Source organism: Megalobrama amblycephala, linkage group LG10 (assembly GCF_018812025.1).
Source record: "Megalobrama amblycephala isolate DHTTF-2021 linkage group LG10, ASM1881202v1, whole genome shotgun sequence".
NCBI classification, from domain to species: Eukaryota; Metazoa; Chordata; class Actinopteri; order Cypriniformes; family Xenocyprididae; genus Megalobrama; species Megalobrama amblycephala.
Window position 1 is genome coordinate 11,544,201 of NC_063053.1, and position 26,422 is coordinate 11,570,622.

The 26,422-nt window shown below is 36.7% G+C and overlaps 1 protein-coding gene and 1 long non-coding RNA gene across 3 annotated transcripts; one reads left to right on the forward strand and one right to left on the reverse strand.

The window, feature by feature from the left end:
* Positions 1–1,122: 1,122 nt before the first annotated feature.
* LOC125276753 lies at positions 1,123–3,514 on the reverse strand. Of its 2 annotated transcripts, none has more exons than XR_007186740.1 (3): positions 2,185–3,514; positions 1,953–2,023; positions 1,123–1,674 (listed from the first exon to the last, which is right to left on the reverse strand). It is a non-coding gene; the product is annotated as an uncharacterized LOC125276753 (long non-coding RNA). The 2 variants fall into 2 exon arrangements; XR_007186739.1 differs by having other exon boundaries at positions 2,181–3,514.
* A 5,080-nt stretch (positions 3,515–8,594) lies between these two features.
* On the forward strand, positions 8,595–25,979 carry adss2 (adenylosuccinate synthase 2). Its single transcript, XM_048204581.1, has 13 exons — positions 8,595–8,909; positions 13,973–14,075; positions 15,031–15,099; positions 15,187–15,237; positions 16,595–16,661; positions 18,807–18,914; positions 19,123–19,204; positions 19,408–19,534; positions 20,491–20,645; positions 21,689–21,813; positions 21,912–22,009; positions 22,080–22,229; positions 24,128–25,979. The coding sequence occupies exons 1-13, from the start codon at positions 8,721–8,723 to the stop codon at positions 24,178–24,180; spliced, it is 1,377 nt and encodes a 458-aa protein (XP_048060538.1). The 5' UTR covers positions 8,595–8,720; the 3' UTR covers positions 24,181–25,979.
* The last annotated feature ends 443 nt before the right edge of the window (positions 25,980–26,422 follow it).

Below are 26,422 nucleotides of genomic sequence, written 5' to 3' on the forward strand. Positions count from 1 at the left end.
TACAGGAAAACATACATTTGGAAAAAAAAGAAAACACAAACAAACATCCACTGGTTGTGTGATTTTAAAAACTTTGACAATAGGCCCCAGTGAACTTAATCAACAATAATGGTTTGGTAATTTCTATAAATTAAACAGATAATTCATTTTGCTTGTGTTGAATGGATAAGGTCCATTGATAATATAGTGACAGGAGCCTATCTAAACTATATATGTGATTTGAAATAACTTTGGCAATGGGCTATATTTATAAAAAATAAGCTGTGTAAATCATTCATATATACATTATTACATAAATTGTCCCAGTGAACTAAATCTACACCAAAAAATAGCTGAAAAAGTACAGTATGATGAGTAAAATGAAGGCCTGGATCAAAACCACACAAGTGCTTGTCACGTCTGTGAGGAAAACAGATAGTTTTGATTATGTGTGTGTGTGTGTGTGTGTATATATATATATATATATATATATATATATATATATATATATATATATATATATATATATAATTATTATTAAATGTCTGATATTTTCAGGAATAACAGGAGAAATGAATAGCTTACATTAGATTCCATGTATGTCTGAACTGCAAATACAGCACGAAGATCACTAAAGCTGACTGGAAAAAAAATAAGAAGGTATTTCTCACCATCAAGCATCAAGTTTCTGCCATCATGTGGTCAAGATCATCAACTACAAATATTAAACTGAACACAATATATGAATTATATTATTATTAGTAGTATCCAATCACAAAATCAGCTTCAGTAAGACATCCTAAAATCTAGTCTCAATCACTAACTGTGCCTATATGCAAGAAAATTTTTGTGCAATTTATGTACACTGTTTTCACTGACAAATCATGATTCATCAATAATTTTCATACTAAAATGTATTCTAAATATAAGGAACAGTAACCACATGAATGCAAAAATCACATACTCTGTAAAAAAATTATTTTTATGATTTGTTTTCATATTTGTTTTCTTTTGTCAAATCAACTTAGATAATTAATGTAGCTCAGATAACATAATATTTAGAGTTTCTGTTCATTAAACCAATCACCTTCACTGTATTAACTCAAATTTTTAATTTCAATGAAAAGGCAACCAGGTAACTTACTTTTTTAAGGTAAACCAACAGTTATTTTTTACAGTGTACTCTGGGTGGCCTTATGAATGTGTTAAGACAAAATTTTATACATAGGCAGATATTTTATTTAAATACATATTTCATCATATATGTAAGTAAAGGAAAGGTTGTGGAAGACCCTTATGGAAATAGTCTGGATGTGCATGCAGACGCTCATTGAGAATACTCCAAATTTATTAACATTATGAATTTGTGTGCATATGCACATGCAGTAAATTACACTTTACATTTTCAACTTATCAGTTCTTATGATGTCCACTGAAAACGAGCACTTTAATTGCATATTTTCTGCTAACACAGCAAATCCTTTTAGAATTTAATATCTTGAAGAGTTATTTGAAAAGAAAGTGACATCCACCCGTAATTTGTGTCCACAATCTTTACAATAAAGACTGTATACTGTAAATAGCACTGTGTTCCTGAGAAAAGGTAAGATTCTTGGAACTCCTATTCATAATTTCATAGGGTTGTTCAAGGTTACCCAGTTTTTCAGAGTTGTGAAAAAAACAGCTCCTGCATTTCTGAAAGACATGAAACACATTCCCTTTTCTTTCATTGCTAATAAACCAAATGACTGCTCATATCCCCTGAGATAAAGCCAAGTTATGAAAACTAAACTGAGATAAACCTGCACCCACATGAGGTCCCCAGGCCTCTTCACTTCTCATCAACTAGCATAGATTTCCATACTTGGGCCTCATGAAGGCAGAGCCAAAGGAATGTTTTGTGTTTCTACAACACACACACACACACACACACACACACACACACACACACACACACATCTGATGCATATTACCTGACACATGGTTGCATTAAAGTAAGTCTCCTACACAAAGAACACTGTGCACAAAGTTGTCTCCATTATACCTAAAGAAAAGAAAAATATCAAAACACTTGCACACATCCACTGTATAACAATCTTCTTCCCCAGTAAAACATTGTATGTGTGGCTCATATTGCTAATTGTTTCGGAAGGATTAATTTTTGAACTTAAAGAGTGTCAATTTGCTTGTGTCATACATACTCACAAATCGATGTCCGGGGCGAAAGGCATCTTTGTAGCGTATTCTCAACACAGCCAAAGCTCTTCCAGTACACAAGCTGTGAGACATTAAGAGAACTCATGACTATCATCAGTTGCCTCACATGTATTTCACTGCGAGAAAAAATGATCTACCAACTTGTTTTCATAGAAAAACATGCTGTCATAGCTCTGGTCCTCATAACATAGTGGCTTTGTTTGCTTTTTTCCCCCAAAAAAATATGTATGACAAAAACAACACTGTGCTTCTCATACTTATCTCAGATATGCTGATTAAATTATAGCATTAGTATCTACAAAAATACACAGGCCTAAGAAAGATTCTCAGCAGATCCTTTGAATGATTACTTAAAACAAATCTGTGAACAATACATTGAGAAAATGATTAAGTATAACAGCAAATTGAACATATTCTATTATTAAGTGCTGAATTTTTAGTGAATATTACCCTGGAATTGTATGTTTGTCTAAATTGTACATCTCCTTTGATGGTTAACTCAGTTAAAAGGGTTTGAGCTACTAGATGGTCATATGATATGGTTTCTAAATTATATTGCTACACAATTAGACAACACTTATTCCATAAAACGAACGTGTCTGTTTGGTGGGCAGCCCATAAAATGGGAAATCTATAAACAATCTATGCCTTATTTAGTGTTATAGTATCCACAGTAGTTTTCTTATCAGATTTTTCACAAATAAGAAAAAGGAGAATCATCACCAACCCCCCAGTACCCAAACAACTTACCTGACTTTTTAAGCACATTGCATGAATTACCAATATTGTTTGGTAGCAGCTCCTTACCACTTGATTTCAAACTGTTTTTAATTATATAACAGGATGGTGGTTATGATAGCTGGATGAACTGGATGCCTTAACTAATTCGGTTGAGATTGTCTGTACAAGAATCTATCAATGATGCCATTTAAAACAACAGATCAGAGATGTTAGTCATGTCTTTGTAGTCTGCATCCTCATAAAAGCTGAAGGTCTGAAAAAAGAAAACATATACTCTCAATAAATATGACAGTGTAATACCAAGTAAAATTTTTTTTTTTTTTTTTTTTTAAATCTTGGCTTATATGAGCATCATAAACAACTCACTCCCTATATACTATTTTAAACACACCAAAGACCATACCAAACCACGTTTATAGTAACCAGATGGTGCACATGGACTCTCAAAATGGGTCATTTCTGTGATCTGCAACACATGGTCATTGTTCCTGTGTAGCTTCACATTAAAGGATTAGTCCACTTTTCCTGATAAACGTTATGCTTTATAAACAAAATATCGCCTTGAACGTATTTTCCGCTTCCGCATTCTTCATAACGCTTACGCTGAATGTTCTACGCCTTTCCCTATTCTACTTACGGAACGAACGCGGCGCCAGTTTCGTTTTTTTCCGTAACTTGAATAGGGAAGGCGTAGGACATTCAGCGTAAGCGTTATGAAGAATGCGGAAGCGGAAAGTACGTTCAAGGCGATATTTTGTTTATAAAGCATAAACGGTTGTATTTTTTTCGAAAATGACCGATCGATTCGCTAGATAAGACCCTTATTACTCATCTGGTATCGTTTAAAGCCCTTGAAGCTGCACTGAAACTGTAATTTTGACCTTCAACCTGTTGGTAACCATTGAAATCCACTGTAAGGAGAATAATCCTGGAATGTTTTCCTCAAAAACCTTCATTTCTTTTCGACTGGCGAAAGAAAGACATGAACATCTTGGATGACATGGGGGTGAGTAAATTTATCAGGAAAAGTGTATTTAAAAGTGGACTAATCCTTTAATGTTTCTACCTTCATGGTAGACTATCTGGAAATGCACAAGAAGTGTATCACTTTCTTATCTTAAATATAAAAGATACTTTGTTGGCATCTATGGTTCCATGAAGATCCTTTAACATTCATTAAACCGTTCCATTACACAAAAATTCTTTAGATTACTAAAATGTGCTTTACACCAAGAAAAAATTGGTTCTTATAAGAAATTTTCACTGAAAGGTTCTTGGGGAACCCAAAAAAGTTCTTCTATTGCATTGCTGGAACCTTTTAGGAACCTTTATTTTTAATGTCGGCATGAAACGGAAGTTGTGATAGTCTTTTCTTCCCTATTGTGACGTATATCCGAGTGAGAAAAAAAAACATAGGACTTAATTTTGTCCATTGTGAATTGATTGGATTGTTGGATCGTTGTGGTTTGCTATTTGCTGCGATCTCTTGTGAGTGACAGGTCGTCCTACCCTCGCACCAGTCAATATCATCAGAGAAGAGAAGAGAAGAGAAGCAAAAAGTTATTTTGATTAAAGATTGCGAGGGCACATGAATTCATCATTTATAATAAATCATTTATAATACTGCAATATTCCATAAAAACAAGAATTGTCCATTTTGATTTCATGGTGACTTTAAATGTACACTTGGTAACTTCTGTACTTGGCCTACAGTACAGATACCTAATGTTCAGGTCATCACAATACAGTTAGTTAAAACCACTGATGCTTCTTTGCAACTGTAAAATTTCAGTTTTTATGAATATTGCAAACTAGAATATTCAAAATGCATGTATAAAAGACAAAGAAGTGCTTTTGTGAAGGAACACTTTCCTCTTGCGATGCATAAGCTAGATCTATTCCAACTCACCTGGGCCCACAACTCAATGCCCTCTCCCTTGTCAATGTAATAGACAGGTCTGTTCATGTTGTGTGTGAAGCAAGGGACAGTCGTAGACCCCCCCCCTCGCAAGGCACTCCTGATCTCCATCTGCAAGGGGTAATTCTCCACATGCAGACCTCCGTCCAACATTTTCAGGATAGTAATCTGCTCCTTCTGGTTTAGGTAGAGCACCACGGAACGTCTAGGGTCATACCAGTTGGGAAGCAGCAACAGTCTATTCATGCCAAATTTACAGAAGAACAACACGCTGTTCTCCATCTTTACCAGCATGTTCCACAAGTGATCTGTTGAGGAGAATCACAAAGGATGGGACATGACAATAGATGTGTCCCAGTTTGTGTACTTATGCAATATTTTATCCTGTTTTGTAGTATAAACAGAACATCTGTTATAACATTTGCTATTACTATTACTAGTGTGTTATCACTGAACATTTCAAAAAGAAAAGATGCACTTTAAATACCTGGATGATGCACTTAATTAACTAAAAAAACAAAGTGTGGACACTTCATTCACTCAACTGTTGCATCTTTCCATATGTGGAGGGGAAGTGGCTTTTAGTCTCTGATGTTAAATGACAAAATAACCTTATAAAATTGGTACAATACACAGTTGAGTACATAATGCATTTTATAAGTGCATAGTGTATAGTGCGTCATTTGGGACACAACTAATAGAGTGGTGCAGGGATGATGTCAAAACCTGGAAGACTACTTTGCAACTAGTGGTTCCCTTGAGATTTTCCAATGGGGTTTTTCAATTTATGAGTACAAAGAGGTCTGTGGTAAATATAACTTGACGATACTTGGACATTTTGTACACACACACTGCACACATTCACACCCCAAACAGTCTTATCTAGTTATTTATAGAAACATACATTTTTAAGATAAAATAACAGCTTCAAAATGTGTTTTCGATATGAGTGTGTGTAATTTATATTGTAGACCAAAATGTTATCACCAAGTTATGTTTAAAGCACAGACCCTATTTTACTCATAACTTGAAAACCCCTATCATAAAACCCCATAAGAAAATCTTGAGGGAACCAGCGGCGAATTAGTCTTTTGGGTGATCTCTGCACCAAGGTAAATGTACATTTTATTTTTAAATCACATTTTTCCAAATAAAATGTATTTGAATCTCAAATGTATTTTAAAGGAAATACTCCTGATAATCTGATTTCTGCCACTCACCCCCGACCACATGATGACTTGGCTTAAGTTGCAGGAATCCATTATTCGCAGGTAATCCCATTAAATCATTGTGAAAGCTATAAAGCATAGTGTCTGTTCTTACCAGCAGAGTTTCTAAAGCTGAGCTGAAAAAAAGCATCTGAAATGGGCCTTGGTAAACATCCTTACTCAAGAAAGTTCTGGTTCTCCAGATATGCCTTCAGTCTCATAGGATGTGAGCAGTCGTACAGAGTCTTCTGTCAGTGTACGTCACCAGTGCGCCATCCTTTCTGCCAAACATGGTTTTGGGGTTTGGGGAAGTCTCAGACCGTTGATATTTAGCTGCTGGTCTTCCAATCCAGAGTTTCTCCACCATTATAAAGTGGTCTTTCCATGCAATAACAGAAGCAATTTCAAAGTCTTATAAGTGAAACTGAAAGGATAGTCCATGTGTGGCGACCAGGGCGGGCGAGAGCCGTGAGGGAACGGTGCGAGGCCGGTGGCGCGAGAGTTAATGAGCTCCACCTGGGAGGTGCACCGGCCTTGAGTCTCTCACGGAGGAGCTCCGGAAGCATAAAATGAGGAGCGACGACAGTGAAGGACGAGAGAGGACCAGGCCTGGACTTTATTTTATGTTTTATTATGTTTGTGTGGCCGGCAGACGTCCGCGAGAGTCTGCCGGAATTACTTTCGTTTTGTATTTGTTTATTTTGAATTAAAGTTTTGTTGAACATTCGCCGGTTCCCACCTCCTTCTTCCCATACTTACGAACTGTGTTACATTGGTGCTGAAACCCGGGAGGAAGGAGGGACATGCTGTCGGAGAGCCCTCGCTGCTAAGGGGGATCGCGGTGCTGTGGAGTTCGGGCAGCGCAGAAGTGAAGACCGCGAGAGGCTGCCCGAGGCGGTGGTACTGGAGCCTTGAGAAAGGTGGGACGGAGACCCGGATGCCGTGCTCCTGGGATGAGGTGGGGTGGCTGCCATCCTGGAGGGAGCGGAGGAGTGCCGTCGTCTGCCGTGGGCCGGAGCCTGCTACCGTCCGCCATGAAGGGGAGGAGCAGGGGACGGCGGACTCGCTGCCGGCTGCCCTCAACTGGAGGAGCCATCGCCGGCCTCCAGGAGGCAGTCGAGGATCGGGCCATCCACCGAGCGCCCAGTGCCATCGCATGGCACCGCGAGGAAGAGCCTCTCGGCAGGCTGAGGACCGAGTGGCAGTGTGTCTGGGAACCGGACCCAGAATTTTTTTTCTTTCTTTTTCCTCTCTCCCCTCTTTCGTCCTGTCGCTCCCCTTGCTTCCGTCTCCTTTCTCTCGTCTCGTCTGTCCTTACCCCCAGGTGCTGTGGCCGCCGAGACAGGCCCCCGGGGGGGGAGTAAGCGCAGTCGCAGGAGTACCCCCCGGCCTGCGAGGGGCGATGGGTGTATGTGGCGAACAGGGCGAGCGAGATCCGTGAGGGAACTGCGCGAGGCCAGTTGCACGAGAGTTAATGAGCTCCACCTGGGAGGCGCACCGGCCTTGAGTCTCTCACGGAGGAGCTCCGGAAGCATAAAATGAGGAGCGACGACAGTGAAGGACGAGAGAGGACGAGGCCTGGACTTTATTTTATTATGTTTGTGTGGCCGGCAGACGTCTGCGAATTAAAGTTTTGGTGAACATTCGCCGGTTCCCGCCTCCTTCTTCCCATACTTACGAACTGTGTTACACCATGTTTTTGTAACTCAACTGATTTTTACAAATGGAAGACACTGAGTCCTAGAAGTCAGACCTTTAACCCCTTGAACTAGTTTCATTGGATTCATCCTCAATATTCCATCATTGTTGTCTCATCTACTATGCAGAAAAACAAGCCATTTTCCAACAAGACGGCTTCAAAAACTGTAATAAAACTAGTTAAAGGGATACTTCACCCAAAAATGAAAATTCTGTCATCATATACTCACCCTCAGATTGTTCCAAACCTGTATACTTTTTTTATTATGTTGAACACAAAGTAAGATATTTTAAAGAATGTGGGAAACTGAACAGTTCTGGGGCACCATTGACTTCCATAGTAATTTTTTCCTACTATGGAAGTCAATGGTGCCCCAAAACAGTATGATTACAAACTTTCTTCAAAATATCTTCCTTTGTGTTCAACAGAACAAAGAAATTTTTACAGGTTTGGAACAACCTGAGGGTGAGTAAATGATGACAGAATTTGGTAACACTTTATTTTACAGTGTCCTTGCAGTGTTACATATACTTACCATAGTAATTATGCATAATTACATGCAAATAAGCCTCAACCTAACCCTACCCTAACCCTATAGTAAGTACATGTTGTTAATTAATATTACTCAGTACTTAAATATATATTAATTACACTGTAACAATGACACCTTAAAATAAAGTGTAACCCAGAATTTTCATTTTTGGGTGAACTATCCCTTTAATACCTAAGCAAGTGGCTTTGCCATAACTCTATCCCGCCACCCCAACCAAACAGAGGTGGAGCTGAACTAGGTCAAGCTCAACCCAGAGAGGGGGAGCTGGACGTCATTTGGTTCTGCAGAACACCACTTGCTGGAGGCGCTGGTACGCAAGCAGTGCTCCGCCCTCGGTGTCTGCTCAGGTGTGCGTGTGTCGGAGGAACATTGCGGAGCTACAGGGAGAGCAGAGGGGACACGGTCATGTCAGACAGCGGGAACGCACAGTCGCAGGACGGAGGATCCCACGGCGAGGACAGAACGAGCCGGGTGACGAGCCCAAGTGTGGGCAACAGAGTGACCGTGGTGCTCGGAGCGCAGTGGGGCGATGAAGGAAAAGGAAAGGTGGTAGACCTGCTGGCTCAGGACGCTGATATGGTCTGCAGATGTCAGGTTAGTTTATGAGCAGTACTCTAGGAATATGCGAATATGTATGTTGTGTAGTTGTGATGCGCTGCGTAGCCTACATCATCCACGAGGTTTGCACGGAAATATTCATGGATAATCAGTGAGCAGCCTGTGTAGTAGTGAAATGAATGTTAAGTGCTGTGAGTGCTCGTGTAGCATTTGCTGGCCAGTTCTTGTGAAGCAGTTCGCTGCTGTATTATTAATGCGGAAATAGGAATTACAGCGCGCTTCCATTATTATCGACGACGCTGTCTGCACGCGAGCGACGTCAATTACAATGCTGCTCTTCGTGCGTACTGTGTGATTTAGCTTCGCTAGCAGTGCACTATGTAGGGTGTTTGCTAATGTCACCTTGACTGAATTATGTGATATTGAAGCCAGAGTGATGGCTGACCGCAGGCCTGCCCATTGTAGGCTTGAAATCTAACTAGATGTTATTTAGTACATCAGCTAATATTTGGATGATCCGGGGTGTGTTTTAAGGATGTAAACACAGACTGTTGTTCACATGAGCGCAGGACTCCTTTGAAGTCTATGACGCGCGCGAAGGTGTGGTGTTTTTTATGAGTAATACAGTCAAACCAGATGTTGTTATTGTTAATAATTAAAATAATGGTTGATTTTACTCAACATTAACCTCTAGCTATTTGATTTTCTATGATGTGTTATACACGTTACAAACTGTGCAGCTCAGTAACAACTTTACCTGCCTTTTAGCAACATTTATACTTTCAACCAATAGAATGTTTTTTTAAACACAAATCTAATTAAATTTGGGTTATATTTTATAAAAATATAACATCAGTCACCACCTGTTCATAGAACTCAATACATATAGTCTACATTAAACAGAACTATTAATATAAACATTTTAAGGAATCATTACTTTGTGTTTAGAAAAGGAAGATGTACTTTTTTAACAATAGACCTTTGCCTTACTTAAACATTTATTAGATTTCATAGCTGTGCCCTTAGTTTGTAAAAACACTTGACAATTTTTTTTGGCCATCTGACGATGTTGTTGACACATTACTCAATAGGCCTCAACTTCTCTCTACTCAAGAATCTGTGACCTCTCAATACAAGGTTTCCATGGTCATGAAAAACATGCTAATATTATTTTATAATTTTAAAATGCTTGTTTCCATCAGTTAAAAATACACATATATATTGTTAAGCAGTTGGTTCAGGTAGTAAAGTAAGGTTTACATAGCATATGGCTCCATGTGTCAACATATCTCCCATTACAAGTCAGAAAGAAACAGGTGTCACTATAACAGCCTTATGACTTTTGGACACTGCTGTGCTCTCACTTAACTAGTGTGTGTATATATATATATATATATATATATATATATATATATATATATATATACATACACACACACATACACATACACACATTTATTCTATTATATTACTAATCTATTCTATATAGATTGTACATCGGTTGATTTTAAATGTTTAGATTTGTGAAGAAAGGACTTTTAGGGACAATTGGGCAACTTGTTGAGGTATGAATACCCCAGTGGTTGTGTTATGTTATGCTATGCTAGAAAGCAGCACACTACTGCACTGTGGTAGCAGTAGCAGGCCACTTTACGCCCCCCTGTTGCTATGTATGGTATTGATAACAGGCTCACATTGCAAGAATTCTCTCCTAAGAAGTTTGTATTCTGCCAAGGTTGTGACTCCATTTAAACAAGTCACTCTGCAGCGCACTATGCAAAGCGTCATGTGTATGCTGTCCAAACGGATGGGACAGAAAGCAGATAGTGTTAGTCTTTTTATAAAAACACTGCACTCAGCAGTCTGACTGGTTTTCCTTACGGGCAGATGGAATGGAAGAAAGACCATCATGCTGTTCTGTGTCACACCAATTTGATATGTCGGGCCAGACTAGAGGATCAAATATGATGCAGTCTGAACAGCCATTTCATGCTGTATCTCTTTTTATGATGTCCGTTTTATTTGCACATTAAACTCTTTTCATGTAAGCCTAGTTTGTGTGGTTAAATATGTTTTATAAGTACAACACTGGGGAAAAACAAATCAGTTGCTTATTGGTTATGGGTTTTCCAGGCATGTGGGCTTGTTAAATGTTTTTTAGGCTTGAAATGGTCACTCTTACAGATCTATTATGGCACAACAAGACATAGTTCCTGTTATACAGGAATGTACTGAGATCTTTGTGAGCTATAACCGTCTATAGGAGTGTTTATGAACATCTTTTAGTCAAGCTATACGCTTTTGGTATCACATTTCTTTCTTGATCTGCTACTTTAACACCAAGTCTGACAAGAATGAACGGCCATCTGTTGCTCTGACAGATAAGTTGCATAGTCAAATATAGATTAGATATGCTGTACTGACTCTGTAATTGACTCAATTTGTTTCAGACAATAAATCTGCCACTTACTGTTTTAATTTAAGAGTCTTAACGTATTTTAACCATAAATGTCAGGCATGTCTGAATCCTTGGGGTCAGCTTGATAATTCACTCTCTTGCCTGCAGTGTTGCGGTGGTCATGCATGATAAACTGTGTAATGCACAGCTGTTTTTTTTTATCAGTGAGGCCAAGAATGCTGCTTGCTGATAATTATGCTGCCATTTTTAAACCTAGTGTTAATCAATTAAGTCCCAAATACTTTATATAACTGAGGACATTTTTATCAGCTGATTTCCTGATTCATTTCTGGTGTTTCTCAGTTTTGTTTTTTACACAAAGAAATTTTGAAATGTTTCAAGACTAATAATAGACCAATAAAAGCTGTTTCATTTTACATTGAGCAGACCGCATCTTAGGAGCTGAAATGTTCATATGACACGAGCTACTCCTCATGAGCTACTCCAAAACTACTCATTTTTCTTCTGTACCCCCTTTAGATACACTTTGCTTTGTAGAAATAAATAAATTGTGGCTGACTGGTATTAATGCATTTCTACAATGGCATTGGTAAATCAAAACTTTTGCTTTTTTGCTGTAAAGTGCATGACAAAGAAACAAAAGATAATGTGCATCTTTAAAGGATTGTTTTCTGCAGAAACCTAGAAAGGTCAGGGAAATTTAAAGCTAGAATTACAGACTTAGAGAAGAAATTGAAAATGTTTTTTTTTATCTCATTATAATATGCTCAGCTCGAATTGGTTCGTTGCTATAGAATTTGCCCATTGAGAGTGCAATTTCTAAAACCTAAACCTTTTTTTGACTTGGAACATTTCTTTTATCATCCTTGAGAGATCTGAATGCCAGCTTTTTCTTTCTTGTGAACTTGAGACATGCTTTTAAATTCAGTAAATGCAAAAAGTAATATTCTTGTATTGAAGTTGATATATTGAAAATATTCTTTTTTCCGAGAAACCAACAAAACAAACCAAGCCATATGAAACACACCATTTTAATCTCACCACACAAAACAATATACAATCAAACTAGTTTTTGGAATTGGTTTGGTACTTTTTCAACTGCATTCTGTTAGTAATCCCTGAATTATTTCCTCAACCCCTTGTTACTCTTCAAACAGACATTGGAGCAGATCACTCATTCTAGCCACTTTTAGCCTGCCAGGTTTGGAATGCTGGATGTCATCCAACGCGGCCTAAAACCCCAGAGATAGTCATGAGAGCAAACGTGACAAACATCATATGAAAGTAATGTTTTAAGTTAATAACTCAGCTCTTCTGAGTTTCCTCTGAAACAAACTATACTGTACGTATTTTCCCTAGAAACCACGTCTTATAAAATTGTATATAATATGGATACAAATTTGCTTTGAAGTCGACATGAAATCAGAATTGAGCCTATTTATTATCTTAACAATTAATTGTGCAGAATATTAAAAAAAAAAATATATATATATATATATATTTGCTGAAGTTACCAAACTGTATAGAAGCCACTTTTCACAGTCCATTCTATTCCCAATGGAGTCAAATCCCATCCTTAATGTTTTTTCCTCATTGAATAATATTACACTTGGAAATTATGAAAACAAAATGGGTTATGAATGCATGTTCAATAACTGTTAAACCTGTTTATTACACTTTTTACTTTTTTTTGCTTACAGAAACACCACATTCATTACATGAAGTCAATGTTTCTAAAGTTTCTAAATTGTCAGCATGCTGCTAATAACAATGTGATGTATTAGTTCAATCTGTGCTTAAACCTCCCAGGTTGGGCCCATTGACTCAAAAGCAACCTTGTAATAGGAGTCCATAATAGTAATGCTAAAGCAAGCAACACTTTTGGTCACCATGGGTATGAGAACATCGTAAATGGATCTAAAAAGGAGAGGCATCCAAACACACGCACTACTAAACTGGTCAAAGGAGACCTGTCCTGAAATAGCTCTGCACTGTTCCTTGCTGGATTAAAGACTGATTTATTGTGCACACTTTGTGGGAACTCCCTCAGACATGACACGAGGTCAGAGCTGATTGACGACATGTTGAAAAACGACACATGTGAGGACTCTTGATTATTCTTAAGGATGGTAACAGTTGGCGTAGCAAGTGTACTCTCTAATCTGTGGTTTCCCTGTTCTTTAGTCATGTGGCATGACAGTTAAAATGAAAATGAAACAAATTAAACTCTGCCTAAGAGCAATGTGTGTGATTGGAATGAGTGCATCTGGATTCCTACTTTTATGTTGTCTAATTGAGCAGTAGAGCTCTTCTCACATTGAATCCACACCCAACAACCAAAATCAGTGTTTACGTGCTTCAAATGTTCCATTTCACAACTGCTTGTCTAAGCATGTCTGTACCATACCATAGTAATGCTTGATGTTAGCTAAATGGATAGTTCAACCAAAAGCTTGCTTGCTTTTGTGGAACATCAACGATATTTTGAGGAACTTTGAGGTCCAAACGACATTGAAGCGCATTGATTTCCATTGTATGGACAAAACGTTGAGGTTTTTCTCAAAATATATTTTATGTTCTACAGAAGAAGTGAAATCATGATGTTCTGGAATGAACTATTCCAAATTTGTATTATTTCTTCTCGTGGATAGAAAAGTCTATGTGTTCTTCTCTCCTGTAGGGGGGCAACAATGCAGGACACACGGTCGTGGTTGATTCAGTGGAATATGATTTCCACCTTCTACCAAGTGGGATTATCAACCCTAAGGTCACAGCCTTCATTGGTGAGTATGTCAAATTACCCCCCTCTGTTTGGATAGAGTGTCTTGTATGCAACCAGTACAGCATAAAGATCTATATTGGTGGTTCTTTCTTTGAGGATGCCACCCTCTCCTGTTAGAGAGTCTGGATGCTGGCCAGATTATTCAGACTAATATAGCTGAGTGCAATCTATGTAGTTTATTTGCAAAGATCCAATTTTGCTAATGGCCACCACTGTGTTCTGGCCTTCTGATTCATATGTCCGCACTGTAGATTAGTATGATCTATAGGAAATGCTTGATGTTCTTAGTACAGAGCACTTTAACACTTAATGCAAGTATACTCGGCTTGTATAAGTTTAATATTTCTTGCCAGTATTCCTACCTTTCCTGTCCATTCCAGCTCCTGAAATGACACATTCGGGGTTTTTAGATCCAGGGTAATTCTTAACCTTTTGTTTCATGTTTTCAAGATTTCACATTTTTAAAGCCTGGGGTAATTTTTTAAATTCATTTTCTATATACAGTGTAGTAAAACCAATAGAGCAACATTACGAGAATAATTGAATTTGGTAACATTTTGTAGTGGCTAAAGAATTCTAGTCAAAACATTCATTTTTAAAATACTAATTCAACACAGCCAGAAGACATGTAAATTGTTCCACCTTTGTAAGGGTTGATGTTCTTATTTGCACATTTACGAAGTTAATAATGTTAATTGCACATTAATTGTACGTCCATCTGTGGAAGTGTTTCCACTGTAACTGAACACAGCGTGAACAAGAAACAAGTTTCTGTGCATGAATATTAATGAGGTAAGTTGTCTGTTGCTAAACAACTCACTGTAACATTCTAGCACCACATTATTTAACACTCCAGGGTTAAAACTGGCCTTTTTCCCAGGGTAAAGATGCAGTTAACTCAGGTTTAAGTGTCGTGTGAAAGCCGTGATGATTGACAGCTCCTCATTTGATTGCAGGTAATGGTGTAGTCATTCACCTGCCGGGCCTCTTCGAGGAGGCTGAGAAGAATTTGCGGAAAGGAAAAGGTTTGTGTTTATCTGTTTGTGCCCTTGTGCTTTATAATCGAGTTTCAGTGAGCATTGATACGAGTTTAACAGTGATTTTGCTTGCAGGTCTAGAAGGCTGGGAGAACAGGCTCATCATCTCTGATCGTGCACACATTGGTAGGTTGATGGCTCCTCCCATGATATATAAACACTGAATTACATTCAGAACTACAGGCAAAATTTGGTTTTGTTGGGTTGTAAATTATTTGATTTTATTACAAAGTAATTATTAAATAATGTCATCATGAAATCTGAAATTTAGTCAGAATATGATCTGATTATTTTGGATTCATAGTTACTTTTAAATATGTTCTGAATACACTTGCACTACCATTCAAAAGTTTCTCTTGTGTATGGAGCCCCTAAAGAGACATGGTGATGGAAAAAATATAAGATGGCAGGGAAAAAATATTTCAATGCTTTTGCGTTCACTTGCAAAAACTTTTATGTTTCTCGGGGGAACGCAAAAGCATTGACTTATTTTTCCTCTTATATCATATCCCTTTAGGGGCTCCGTACTTATGGTGACTGTCTGCATTTATTTGCTCAAAATACAGTGTAAAAGGTAATATTGTGAATTTGATTGCAATTTAAAATAACAGTTTTCTATTTTAATATATTTTAATTTCAAATGTGCCTCAGTGACAGCCTTTTTTTCTGAGAGTGTACTTGGATGAAAGGATCATTCTGACTGATCCCAAACTTTTTGAATGGTAGTGCATGCAATTTAAGCCAAAGGAATGCATTGCTGTTGATGAAGTCCATTGGGGTTTTAGATTTGGAACAACAACAACTTTGTACTTGATCAAGAAATTTAAGATTACATTTTGAAAACCACCCTTTATCTCCACATTCAAAGTGTAACTGATGGCCATGAGATTGTCATAATATTTGCATACTGTCTTCTTTACATATATGAACCATTTATTACCCACTTTGTACTGTGCAATGCTTCTGAAAGAAAAAAAGAAAGCCCAAAGCTAAACCTAAATCTTTAACACTGTTCTTTTGATGCCTTGCAAGCAGTGGCATTTCCTTCAGGAACTGCAAATCTAGCTAGCTCTAAGTTTTAAAACTAAAACTTCTAATTAATGCACTGAAATTTTATTTGATTCCTCAATGCATTTTTACTCTCCTGCTTTTTTGTGTTTACATTTTTGGGATGTGAAGTGAGCAGATACCGCTCTCAAATGTCACCTAATCAAAGAGTCCTTTAAAACTTAATAGAATAGCATATCAAAATCCAGTGAAATGAATGGTATGTGTTTGAATTATTATGCCTTTAGTGTATTGTTGTAATTCAAGATTCTCAGCAGGAGCCGTTAAAATGAAAGGACACTGGGATCAATTGTAGTCAACACAAGTGTTGTTATGGTGACCTGCTTTGGCATGTTGGGTTCAGAGCTCAGAGAGATGAGTTCCAGCACAGTAAGTGCTCTGTCTCACTGTAATGTATACACTCTCCTGCCTCTAGTGTTTGATTTCCATCAAGCTGTGGATGGAGTCCAGGAACAGGAGAGGCAACAGCAAGCTGGCAAAAAGTAAAAACCCTGCTTTATGCACACGCATACAACACGCTAGCAACATGTTATGACAAGAGTTCATAACAAAAGAGAACCTGCTTTGAGAAATGTAATTGAGGCTTTTCTAAGCTCTCTGGTTGATCTTAGTAGCTGACTGGTTTATCTGTATTTTGCAATTGTTTTATAATGGACAAATCAAATGTGATGTTCTAGACTCGGATAATACAGGCACGTTCCTGTCCCAGATGTTTTATTTATTTATTTATTTTATGTGAAACAATTTATATATAATCATAAATAATTATGTCTTGCAAAGTTAAAAGAAAACATTTTTCAATCTTAATACCATCCAATATTAAATATTGGATAATCTGTGTATTTTCCCTGACACCCACAAGTTAACTTTAATCAAAGCTAAAGTTCAGCTGAATATTTCATAGTCCCTCCTACATTATATTAAATTAAATTAAAATGTAGTGTACAAATAAATGATACGTACATCAATAATGATTCATTAAGTGCCTGTCCAAAAAAAAAAACTTTGGTTCTGTAAGATTTGTTTTATGTTTTTGAAATAAGTCTCTTATGCTTACCAAGGCTTTATTACAGTAAAAACAGTAATATTATGACATTATTAAAGGTGCCCTAGATTCAAAAATTAAATTTACCTTGGCATAGTTAAATAACAAGAGTTCAGTACATGGAAAAGACATACAGTGAGTCTCAAACACCATTGTTTCCTCCTTCTTATATAAATCTCATTTGTTTAAATGACCTCCGAAGAACAGGCGAATCTCAACTTAACACCGACTGTTATGTAACACGTAACTGGGGGTGTACGCCCCCAATATTTGCATAATGCCAGCCCATGTTCAAGGGATTACACAAGCCAGTATTAACGTCTGGAGCTGCACACAGCCGAATCATCAGACTAGGTAAGCAAGAACAACAGCGAAAAATGGCAGATGGAGCAATAATAACTGACATAATCCATGATAGCATGATATTTTTACTGATATTTGTAAATTGTCTTTCTAAATGTTTCGTTAGCATGTTGCTAATGTACTGTTAAATGAGGTTAAAGTTACCATCGTTTCTTACTGTATTCACGGAGACAAGAGCCGTCGCTATTTTCATTTTTTAAACACTTGCAGTCTGTATAATGCATAAACACAACTTCATTCTTTATAAATCTCTCCAACAGTGTAGCATTAGCCGTTAGCCACGGAGGACAGCCTCAAATTCACTCAGAATAAAACGTTAACATCCAAATAAATACTTTACTCACATAATTCGAAGCATGCATACAGCATGCATGACGAACATCTTGTAAAGATCCATTTGAGGGTTATATTAGCTGTGTGAACTTTGTAAATGCGCTGTAATATACTCGACAGCTCGTGTGGCAGGGAGCACGCGATTTAAGGGGGGCGGTGCCGAGTGTAAATCAGTGCATTGTTAACGATTCCCCAAAATAGGCAGTTAAAAAAATTAATTTAAAAAAATCTATGGGGTATTTTGAGCTGAAACTTCACAGACACATTCAGGAGACACCTTAGACTTATATTACATCTTGTGAAAAAGCATTCTTGGGCACCTTTAATGTATTCCTGTGATGGCATCAAGGTGTCACATGATCCTTCAGAAATCATCTAATATGGTGATTTGGTTCTCAAGAAACATTTCTTATTATCAATGATGAAAACTTTATCAATTTTGATAATATAGTTGTGGTGCTTAATATTTTTCTGGAAACCATGATTTTTTTTACAATTCTTTGATGAATAGAAAGTTCAAAATAAATAACATTTATTTGAAATAGAAATTTTTAACAAATGTAGCACATTGATAAAAACTGTCACTTTTGATCAATTTAATGCATCCTTGTTGAATAAGAATATTAATAAAAAAAGAAAAAAAAAAGATGTACTGGCCCCGAATGTTTGAATGATAGTATATGTAAATATAACGACACTCAATTTTATATATGTAACAGAGTGTCCCTGCTCTGTTCTCTTTTACTTAGGGGGTCCCTGAAAAGGTTGCAGACCCCTGTTTTAAATCATACACAACACATACATCCAACATGGAACGAGAGTCTGTCTATCTAATGCACATGAATATCACTCACGAGTCTCACCTTGTTTCTGTTTCACTACCTAGTTTAGGAACAACTAAAAAGGGAATCGGCCCCGTGTATTCAGCCAAAGCAGCTCGCAGTGGCCTGAGGATATGTGACCTTCTGGCTGACTTTAAGGATTTCTCAGAGAGGTCAGGGTGTGCTTACCTGTTCAACTGAACTTGACAACTCAACTATTTTACCCATTCATGTCACATTCAATAGATGCTGTTAAACCGCACCCTCTATAAAAACACTTATTCCAGTTCTTAATCCATACCAGAAACAATGGGATAGCAACTGATCACGCTACTAGTCTATCACAATGTAAACTGAGCAGTCTCATGTCTCTTCTCACAGATTTAAAAATTTGGCCTCACAGTATAAGTCTATGTACCCTTCACTGGAGATTGATGTGGATGGGGAACTTGAGAAACTCAAGGTGAGAAGTTTGAATGTCATACCAGTTAACACCAGTTAATAACGTAGGTTAGGATTACAAGAGTTTGATACAAGTTAGAGTTCAGATTTATCATAAATGAGGTAGAGATGCACAACACATCATTATCATATTGGTTATCAACTGATATTACACATTTTTTGAACATCCTGACACACTTTCTGTCATTTACTATTTTTTTTCAGACATATGTAGATAGGATAAAGCCCATGGTGAGAGATGGAGTCTTCTTCATGCATGATGCGCTACATGGACCTCCAAAAAAGATCCTGGTGGAAGGTGCCAATGCTGCCTTGCTGGACATTGACTTTGGTGAGTAATGGATAAAATCAAAACATACAGCACATACCATTCCCTGGCCATGTGTAACAACTGTGCAGTGTGCTAACCAGCTGATTCCCAGTTGTAAACTTCACCCTATTTTATTTTATTTTATTTTATTTTATTTTACGTATATATTTATTCTTCACCATGTTAATCATTTTTTATTATAGTTCCTAATGGTTATGTGACAACTTTATTGCACCTCTAATTTTTGAAAGTAAATTAGACATTGACAGATGTCAGATGCCTGACACTCTACAGTACATATAGTAAAAAAGATAACTGTCATTACATTTTCTAAAGCTTCACAAACACAAACAAGACAGTTTATTTAATTTAATTTTATTGATTATATTTAGCTTGTACACAGCATAATCCCTAGAGTTAAATCAACTCTGCTTAGAGTACATATGGTCCCTCTCTAAATAGTGTTAAAGTAACACTGAAGCAGAGTTAAAGTTAATGATATAATTAAACAATCAATAAGATTGTGACTTAAGTAATTTGTAGTTCTTGTGTTTTTTCTTATTTCTTCAGTGATTCTGCTTGTTAACAGCAGATGTTCATCACTAATGCGCAATCATTACTTAATTAATTGCTTAATTATCTCATAAACTTTAACTGTGCTTCAGTGTTATTTTAACACTATTTAGAGAGAGACCATATGTACTCTGAGCAGAGTTGATTTAACTCTGGGGATTTTGCTGTGTATAATAGCTTATACTTAGCTTGTATGTTAAAAATTTCAATGGTCCACTTCAGGCATTCTACTAACTATGAGTAACTTTGCAACTACATGTCAACTTTAGATGGTTAGTAGACTGTCAGTTTAGGGTTTAGGGTTAGTAGAATAAGTTGAAGTACTCACAAAGTTACTTATAGTCAGTGTAATGTCTGTTGAGGACAATCAAAATAAAGTGTTGTAATATGACACTCTTGTTTAGGGACATATCCTTTCGTGACTTCCTCAAACTGCACTGTGGGAGGGGTGTGTACGGGTCTGGGCATGCCACCCCAGAATGTTGGTGAAGTCTATGGAGTTGTCAAAGCCTACACCACGAGAGTTGGGATTGGGGCTTTCCCTACAGAACAGAACAACGTAAGCAGCTGCCCGTTTTCCTCTTTTATTTCTCGCAGTGTTTGGATGCTTAATGAGCTCTCGCTACTGTTTATTTTCCCTTGAATTTAAGTGTTGTGAGTGTTTTTCTGACTTTACTCGAGCACATTTATTATTGTTATGGATAGATTTGAACAGCAATAATGAGTCCGGAGGAACAGCAGTCAGTAATCTATCACACTACATGACAATGAATATATTATAAATTAGACATTTAGGTAACACATTTTTTTTATTGATTTGAAATGGTTTGAGGACCAATTCTTACTATTTACTAGTTGCTTATTAGCTTGCATATTTTCTGTTTATTAGTACTTATAAAGCACATATTAATGCCTTATTCTGCATGATCATATTCTACATTTCTTAATCGTAACTCGAACCTAAACTTAACCACTACAACAGCTACCTTACTACATACAGTAGATCATTTTGGCATATAGCTTTTTGTGTATTTAACAAAGACAATGCACATTCTTAAACATTACTTTAAATAAGTTATCCAAATGCTATTTTTCTTCTGTAGTCACTGAAAAGAATGTTATGGGTCACCTTAAAAACTAAATATGAAATTGAAATGACAAAGTTAATAAAACACTTTACATTAAGGTTCCATTTGTTAACATTAGTTAGCTACATTAGTTAACATTTAAAAAACTTCTAAAGCATTTATTAATCTCAGTGAATGTTAATTTCAACATTTACTAATACATTACTGAAATCAAAAGTTGTATCTGGTAATATTTAATGGACCTGATTTAACATGAACTAACATGATTTTATTAATTAACGTTAACAAAGATAAATAAATACTGTAAAAAAAAAAATTTATTGCTTATTGTTAGTTAATATTAGTTAATGCATTAACTAGTGTGAACTAATGGAACCTTATTGTAAAGTGTCACCATTAAAATTTTCACAAAAGCTTGACTGTTTAACTTTTCTATTATAAATTTTCAGATACCGTACACAAATACACAAAGTAATTGAATGTTGCACTTTAGTCATAGTGTACTTGTGCGCAGGAAACCGGAGAGCTCTTGCAGATGAGAGGCAAGGAAGTGGGTGTGACCACAGGTCGCAAAAGGAGATGTGGTTGGCTGGATCTTGTGCTTATTAAATATGCTCACATGATTAATGGCTTCACGGCGTGAGTGTTCAGAAATTTCTCCTTTGGTTTTTGTATCTGTGTTCTATAAAATACAGTTATCTTATATGCATCTGTATACCCTCTATATGTCTCTCTAGCTTGGCTCTCACCAAACTAGACATCTTAGATGTGCTTCCTGAGATCAAAGTTTGTGTGGCATACAAAGTAGATGGTGAAACCATCCCACATTTCCCAGGTAAGCAGCACATCACATATAGATTTTATAAAATCTAGCATAGTTATTAAATATCACACATTTTCCCCAGCAAACCAAGAAGTGCTACAGAAGGTTGAAGTGCAGTATGACACTCTGCCAGGCTGGAAAACAGACACGTCTGCTGCCCGGACCTTTGATGAGCTTCCAGAAAATGCAAAGAAATACGTCAACTACATCGAAGATCAGTTGTGTGTGCCTGGTAAGACTTTTACAATCGCTAGGACACATTTCTCAATACTTGGGTCACTTTGTTAAAACTCTTCACACATTCTCCTTACCAACCTTCAGCTTGGCACTGCAGTAAATTTCACATTTAAAATGCACTAAAAGTAACAAAACACTTCATACTGCATCTTAGATCAAGTCAAGATCTGCATCAAAATAATCGGACCGAGATTGCCTGAACGAGGTGGTCTCGGCCCGATTGCAAACAAACTCTGGAGCAGTTTGCTTGTTGTGAGAAATCAATCTGACCCAACGGACCAATGAACCAGGCTGTATCACAATATATGATGGGCAATTACGTATGTTGCATGAGAAGCTGCAATGATTGTTTTTCTAATGCCTCTCAAAATTAATTTTGAGAGCAAAGGAGCAAAGACTAAGTGAAATGCCTTATTGAAATTTCCAATTCCCAAAACACATAAAAATACAGACAAAGCTTTGCTTTTTGCTAAAAATGATTAGTAATATAAAGTAGAAGTAATATAGTAGAATAGTAGAAGTAATGTAGTAGAAGTAATATAAAGACGGCTACAAAGAAAGCCACAATCCACCCACAGAGCTGTTGTCTATCCATCCTGACTGATGAACGCTATGAGCCGAATCCTAGAATATAAACAGGTGCCAGCTGACCAATGAGAGGAGAGCTTACTCATACTTTCCTCTTACTAACTAATTTTAGTCCATTTAGAAATGTTGCCGTGTGAAAGCGAACCAAACCAAGAAGAAATTGCAACATTGTAACAATTTTAATCCTTGTTTTGGAACAAAGCAAATGATCTACAGGTGTGAAAACGCCCTAAAAACGAGTCAAGTCACCATTATACATAATGCTTTATACAATACAGATTGTTTTAAAGCAGCTTTACATTTATAAACAGGAAAATAATGATTACTGATGCAAATTTCATTAAATATGAGACTAATTCAATTCTGCTGTAAAGCAGCTCTACAGAAGACAATAATGTCATTATTCAGCTCAAGTCAGTTCAGTGTTGATTCAGTTCAGTTCAGAAAGTTTTCTTTTGTAAAGTGTGAATTAACACCATTACAACTGAAGTAGAAAACTACAACCAAATTTATGTCCCACACAATTTTGAATATATTTCAGTATGATATTACTGTAGAAGTCTTATTCAGTTTTGTATTATGTTGGAATTTAGGTTTAACAGTTTTGAAAAGAGTATGTAAATGTGCAAATTGGCCTGTAGATACAAAGAGTTTTGGTGGTGGTTCAATGTAATTGTAAACATGACAAATTACAGACATATAATTTGAAAGATGTAGTCATCGAATGCATTTTGTGCCAGAGAAATTATAAATAATCTACAGTTTAGCTCACATAGACTGCTTGTTATGCTCTCTGTGTGAAGAGTTTTGAAAAAGTAACCTAAGTATTGATTTTCAGATTTCAGGTTCTAGATTTTTGTAAAAAAAAAAATCTGTTACTCATGGCTTTAACACGAGGAAGATTTTATTCTTTTTGACCATCCATTTACACGACAACAGCATTTTGGGGGCCTGAAAAGGCAAACTTTTGAAAACGGGCTTCAAAGTGCAAGTTTTTGAAAACGATTCTGTTATCGTTCTTTTATTAATTTGTGAAAACTATGACATCAGAGTGAGTTATCGACAACCAAAACAACAAAGTGACATCGCCAACTACTGGCCTGGCATGCATATACAGAGTTTTAGATGTTTTTGTGATCGTTTTGACAATGTTGTTATCTTTATGCAAAACTTTTCAAAAATGCAAAAGAAAAACTTTTCCATTTTTAGTACATCATTGTCGTGTAAAAGTACCCTCAGTCATCCTTGTAAGTATGAATGTGTAAAATGCATTAATCCTCATGACTTCCTCCATGTTTGCTTTAGTGAAGTGGATTGGTGTTGGGAAGTCAAGGGAATCAATGATCCAGCTCTTTTAAGAGGCTGCTTGGCCTGCATGTAGCAGTGGCTGGATTATGCTCTGGACTCGGGGACTCGGTGCCGGAGACGGGAAGTTGCCTCGTACATTTCCTCTCCCACCTCGCTTCAGTTTCTCCATGGCAAGAAAGTTGAACATTTTCTGTCACTCAGATCATCTTACAGCCTGTTTAAATAGAGTATTTCTCTATATTTTCTGTGGTAAATCAAAAAGGCAAGATTTGGCATCACGTAACGGTTTCTCATCTGTTCTTCTCTTTTATTTTGAGCTGTCGTAAGCTCAGTTATCTCCATCTTGAGTCCATATGCTGTAAATGTGCTACTACTTCAAACAGTCAGACTTCAGTAGTTGTTAGATAACAGTTTTTCAAAAAGGTTAGGTAAAACAATTACTTATACATATTTCATGTTTCAATGGTTATGCGATGTATATTACCACACTTTGTCCTTGTTTTAAATGGACCGTATGACTGACTTGTTCAAGTCAACTTCATTTTAACGTACGCTTTTTAAAAGACGGATTAAATGTTTCTTTACCGGATGCATAAAAGTGAATCTTTTGACTCACGTGATTCACGATTCAGTGATTCTAAATGAGAAATATGTAGAAGCAGTCAATGTTTTATTGAAGCGTTTTCAAATTTGAAACTATTTTAATTTGCTCCAAAAAATAGTATGTAACAAACGAATTATAATGTGCCTCAAGATACAGAAACATGCAAGAGTTTAAGCATATACTATTATACAAGCTAGGCTCTTGATTCCATTGAATGTATGTAAATGTTTGCACAGTCCTCGGATGTTTATTGTTCAACTTTACAACTTTATGCCACAGGCATATTAAAGCCACTTTAATTGTCAGTACTGAGATATCTGGATACTTGCCTTTCAGTACAGATTGTCAAAGTATAGATCCTTAAGACATTTATGTGCATTCAGACGCCACCTCAGGACGTACAATTCTGTTTAGCCAGTAAAACGCACTGATGATTAAACTTCTTTTACGGTTGCTAGCTGCTGCAGAACCTTTAAATGTTAGAGATGTTCTAAATAGTTGAACATAAGAGTCACTAGAGCTTGTATGTTTAAATATGACTGGGTTGTTTCATAAACCCAGATTTGCTTCTTGTCTCACCTTCAGTTCTGCACCTACCAATAAATGAGTAATATAGGATAAAGTGTGCCTTGTTAATACAGATGAACAATGAAACTTGAAAACTAGTCTGATTGAGCTTTTATGGATTTTAATTGATAAACTTCAATACTTTAGCTTTTCGAGGGCATTAGCGTCATTGCCATTTTGCCAAAAGTGTACATGCATCCAAAGAAGTATCTTAATGGATAAATGAATGCTGTGATATAAAGAGCCTTTGTAAATGACCCAGAATGAAAACTCTCTTTTTCTGTCGCTCACAGCTGCTGAATAAATGATATAACCTGTTTATTGTTTAGTAGTGTCTATTTCACATCAGTTATCTTGTATTATCACATTTCCCCTGAACAAATAGGACAGCGGAAACATTCAAACAACAGTATGTTTGCACAAAAACACGTTTTTCTGTTTTTGAAATCCTTTACTTTGAATTCTGTGTTGTATTGCTGCTGACTGGGTTTTCATGTATGTATATACAGAACACAAAGCCATATTCTCTTGAATTTACTGTTACTGTACACTTTGCTGGTGATGGAAACTGGTGGGTGTGCATGTTCATCTAGTGGGATTTGCTCAAAAACTCACTCACTTTGTAATTTATCTTGGGTGAATGACACTTCAGTCAATAAAGTAATATAGTCAGAAACACTTTTTGTGTTCGTTTATTTTTTAGCGGTAATTTGTGGCATTATTTGTAATTGAAAAAGTGCCATGGAAATATAAGGCTCAACAACTCGCCACCAGAGGGAGACATTTACCTTGAAATAGTCGTCGAATGGCGACAATCTTAGTCTTAGTCGAAAAACACAGAGCTCCGTAATTATGTTTGACAATATTGTGTGATTTACAAAATTACTCTCGGATGATAATAACATTGTGTTCTTGGGACTATTTTCCCTCGTTATTTCTTAAGTGTTGATTGGTGAAGGTGATCATATGCGTGGCTTAGTTGAGGTTAAATTCAGCTGTAAGTTGATTAACTTGAACCTAAAATGTTTTATTAGCACAAACATTTAGGTTGGAAATTAGATATGGGAACGTGTTTTTTAGGTGCTCATTTTTGGTCATTTTAATTTTGTCACCACTTTTTC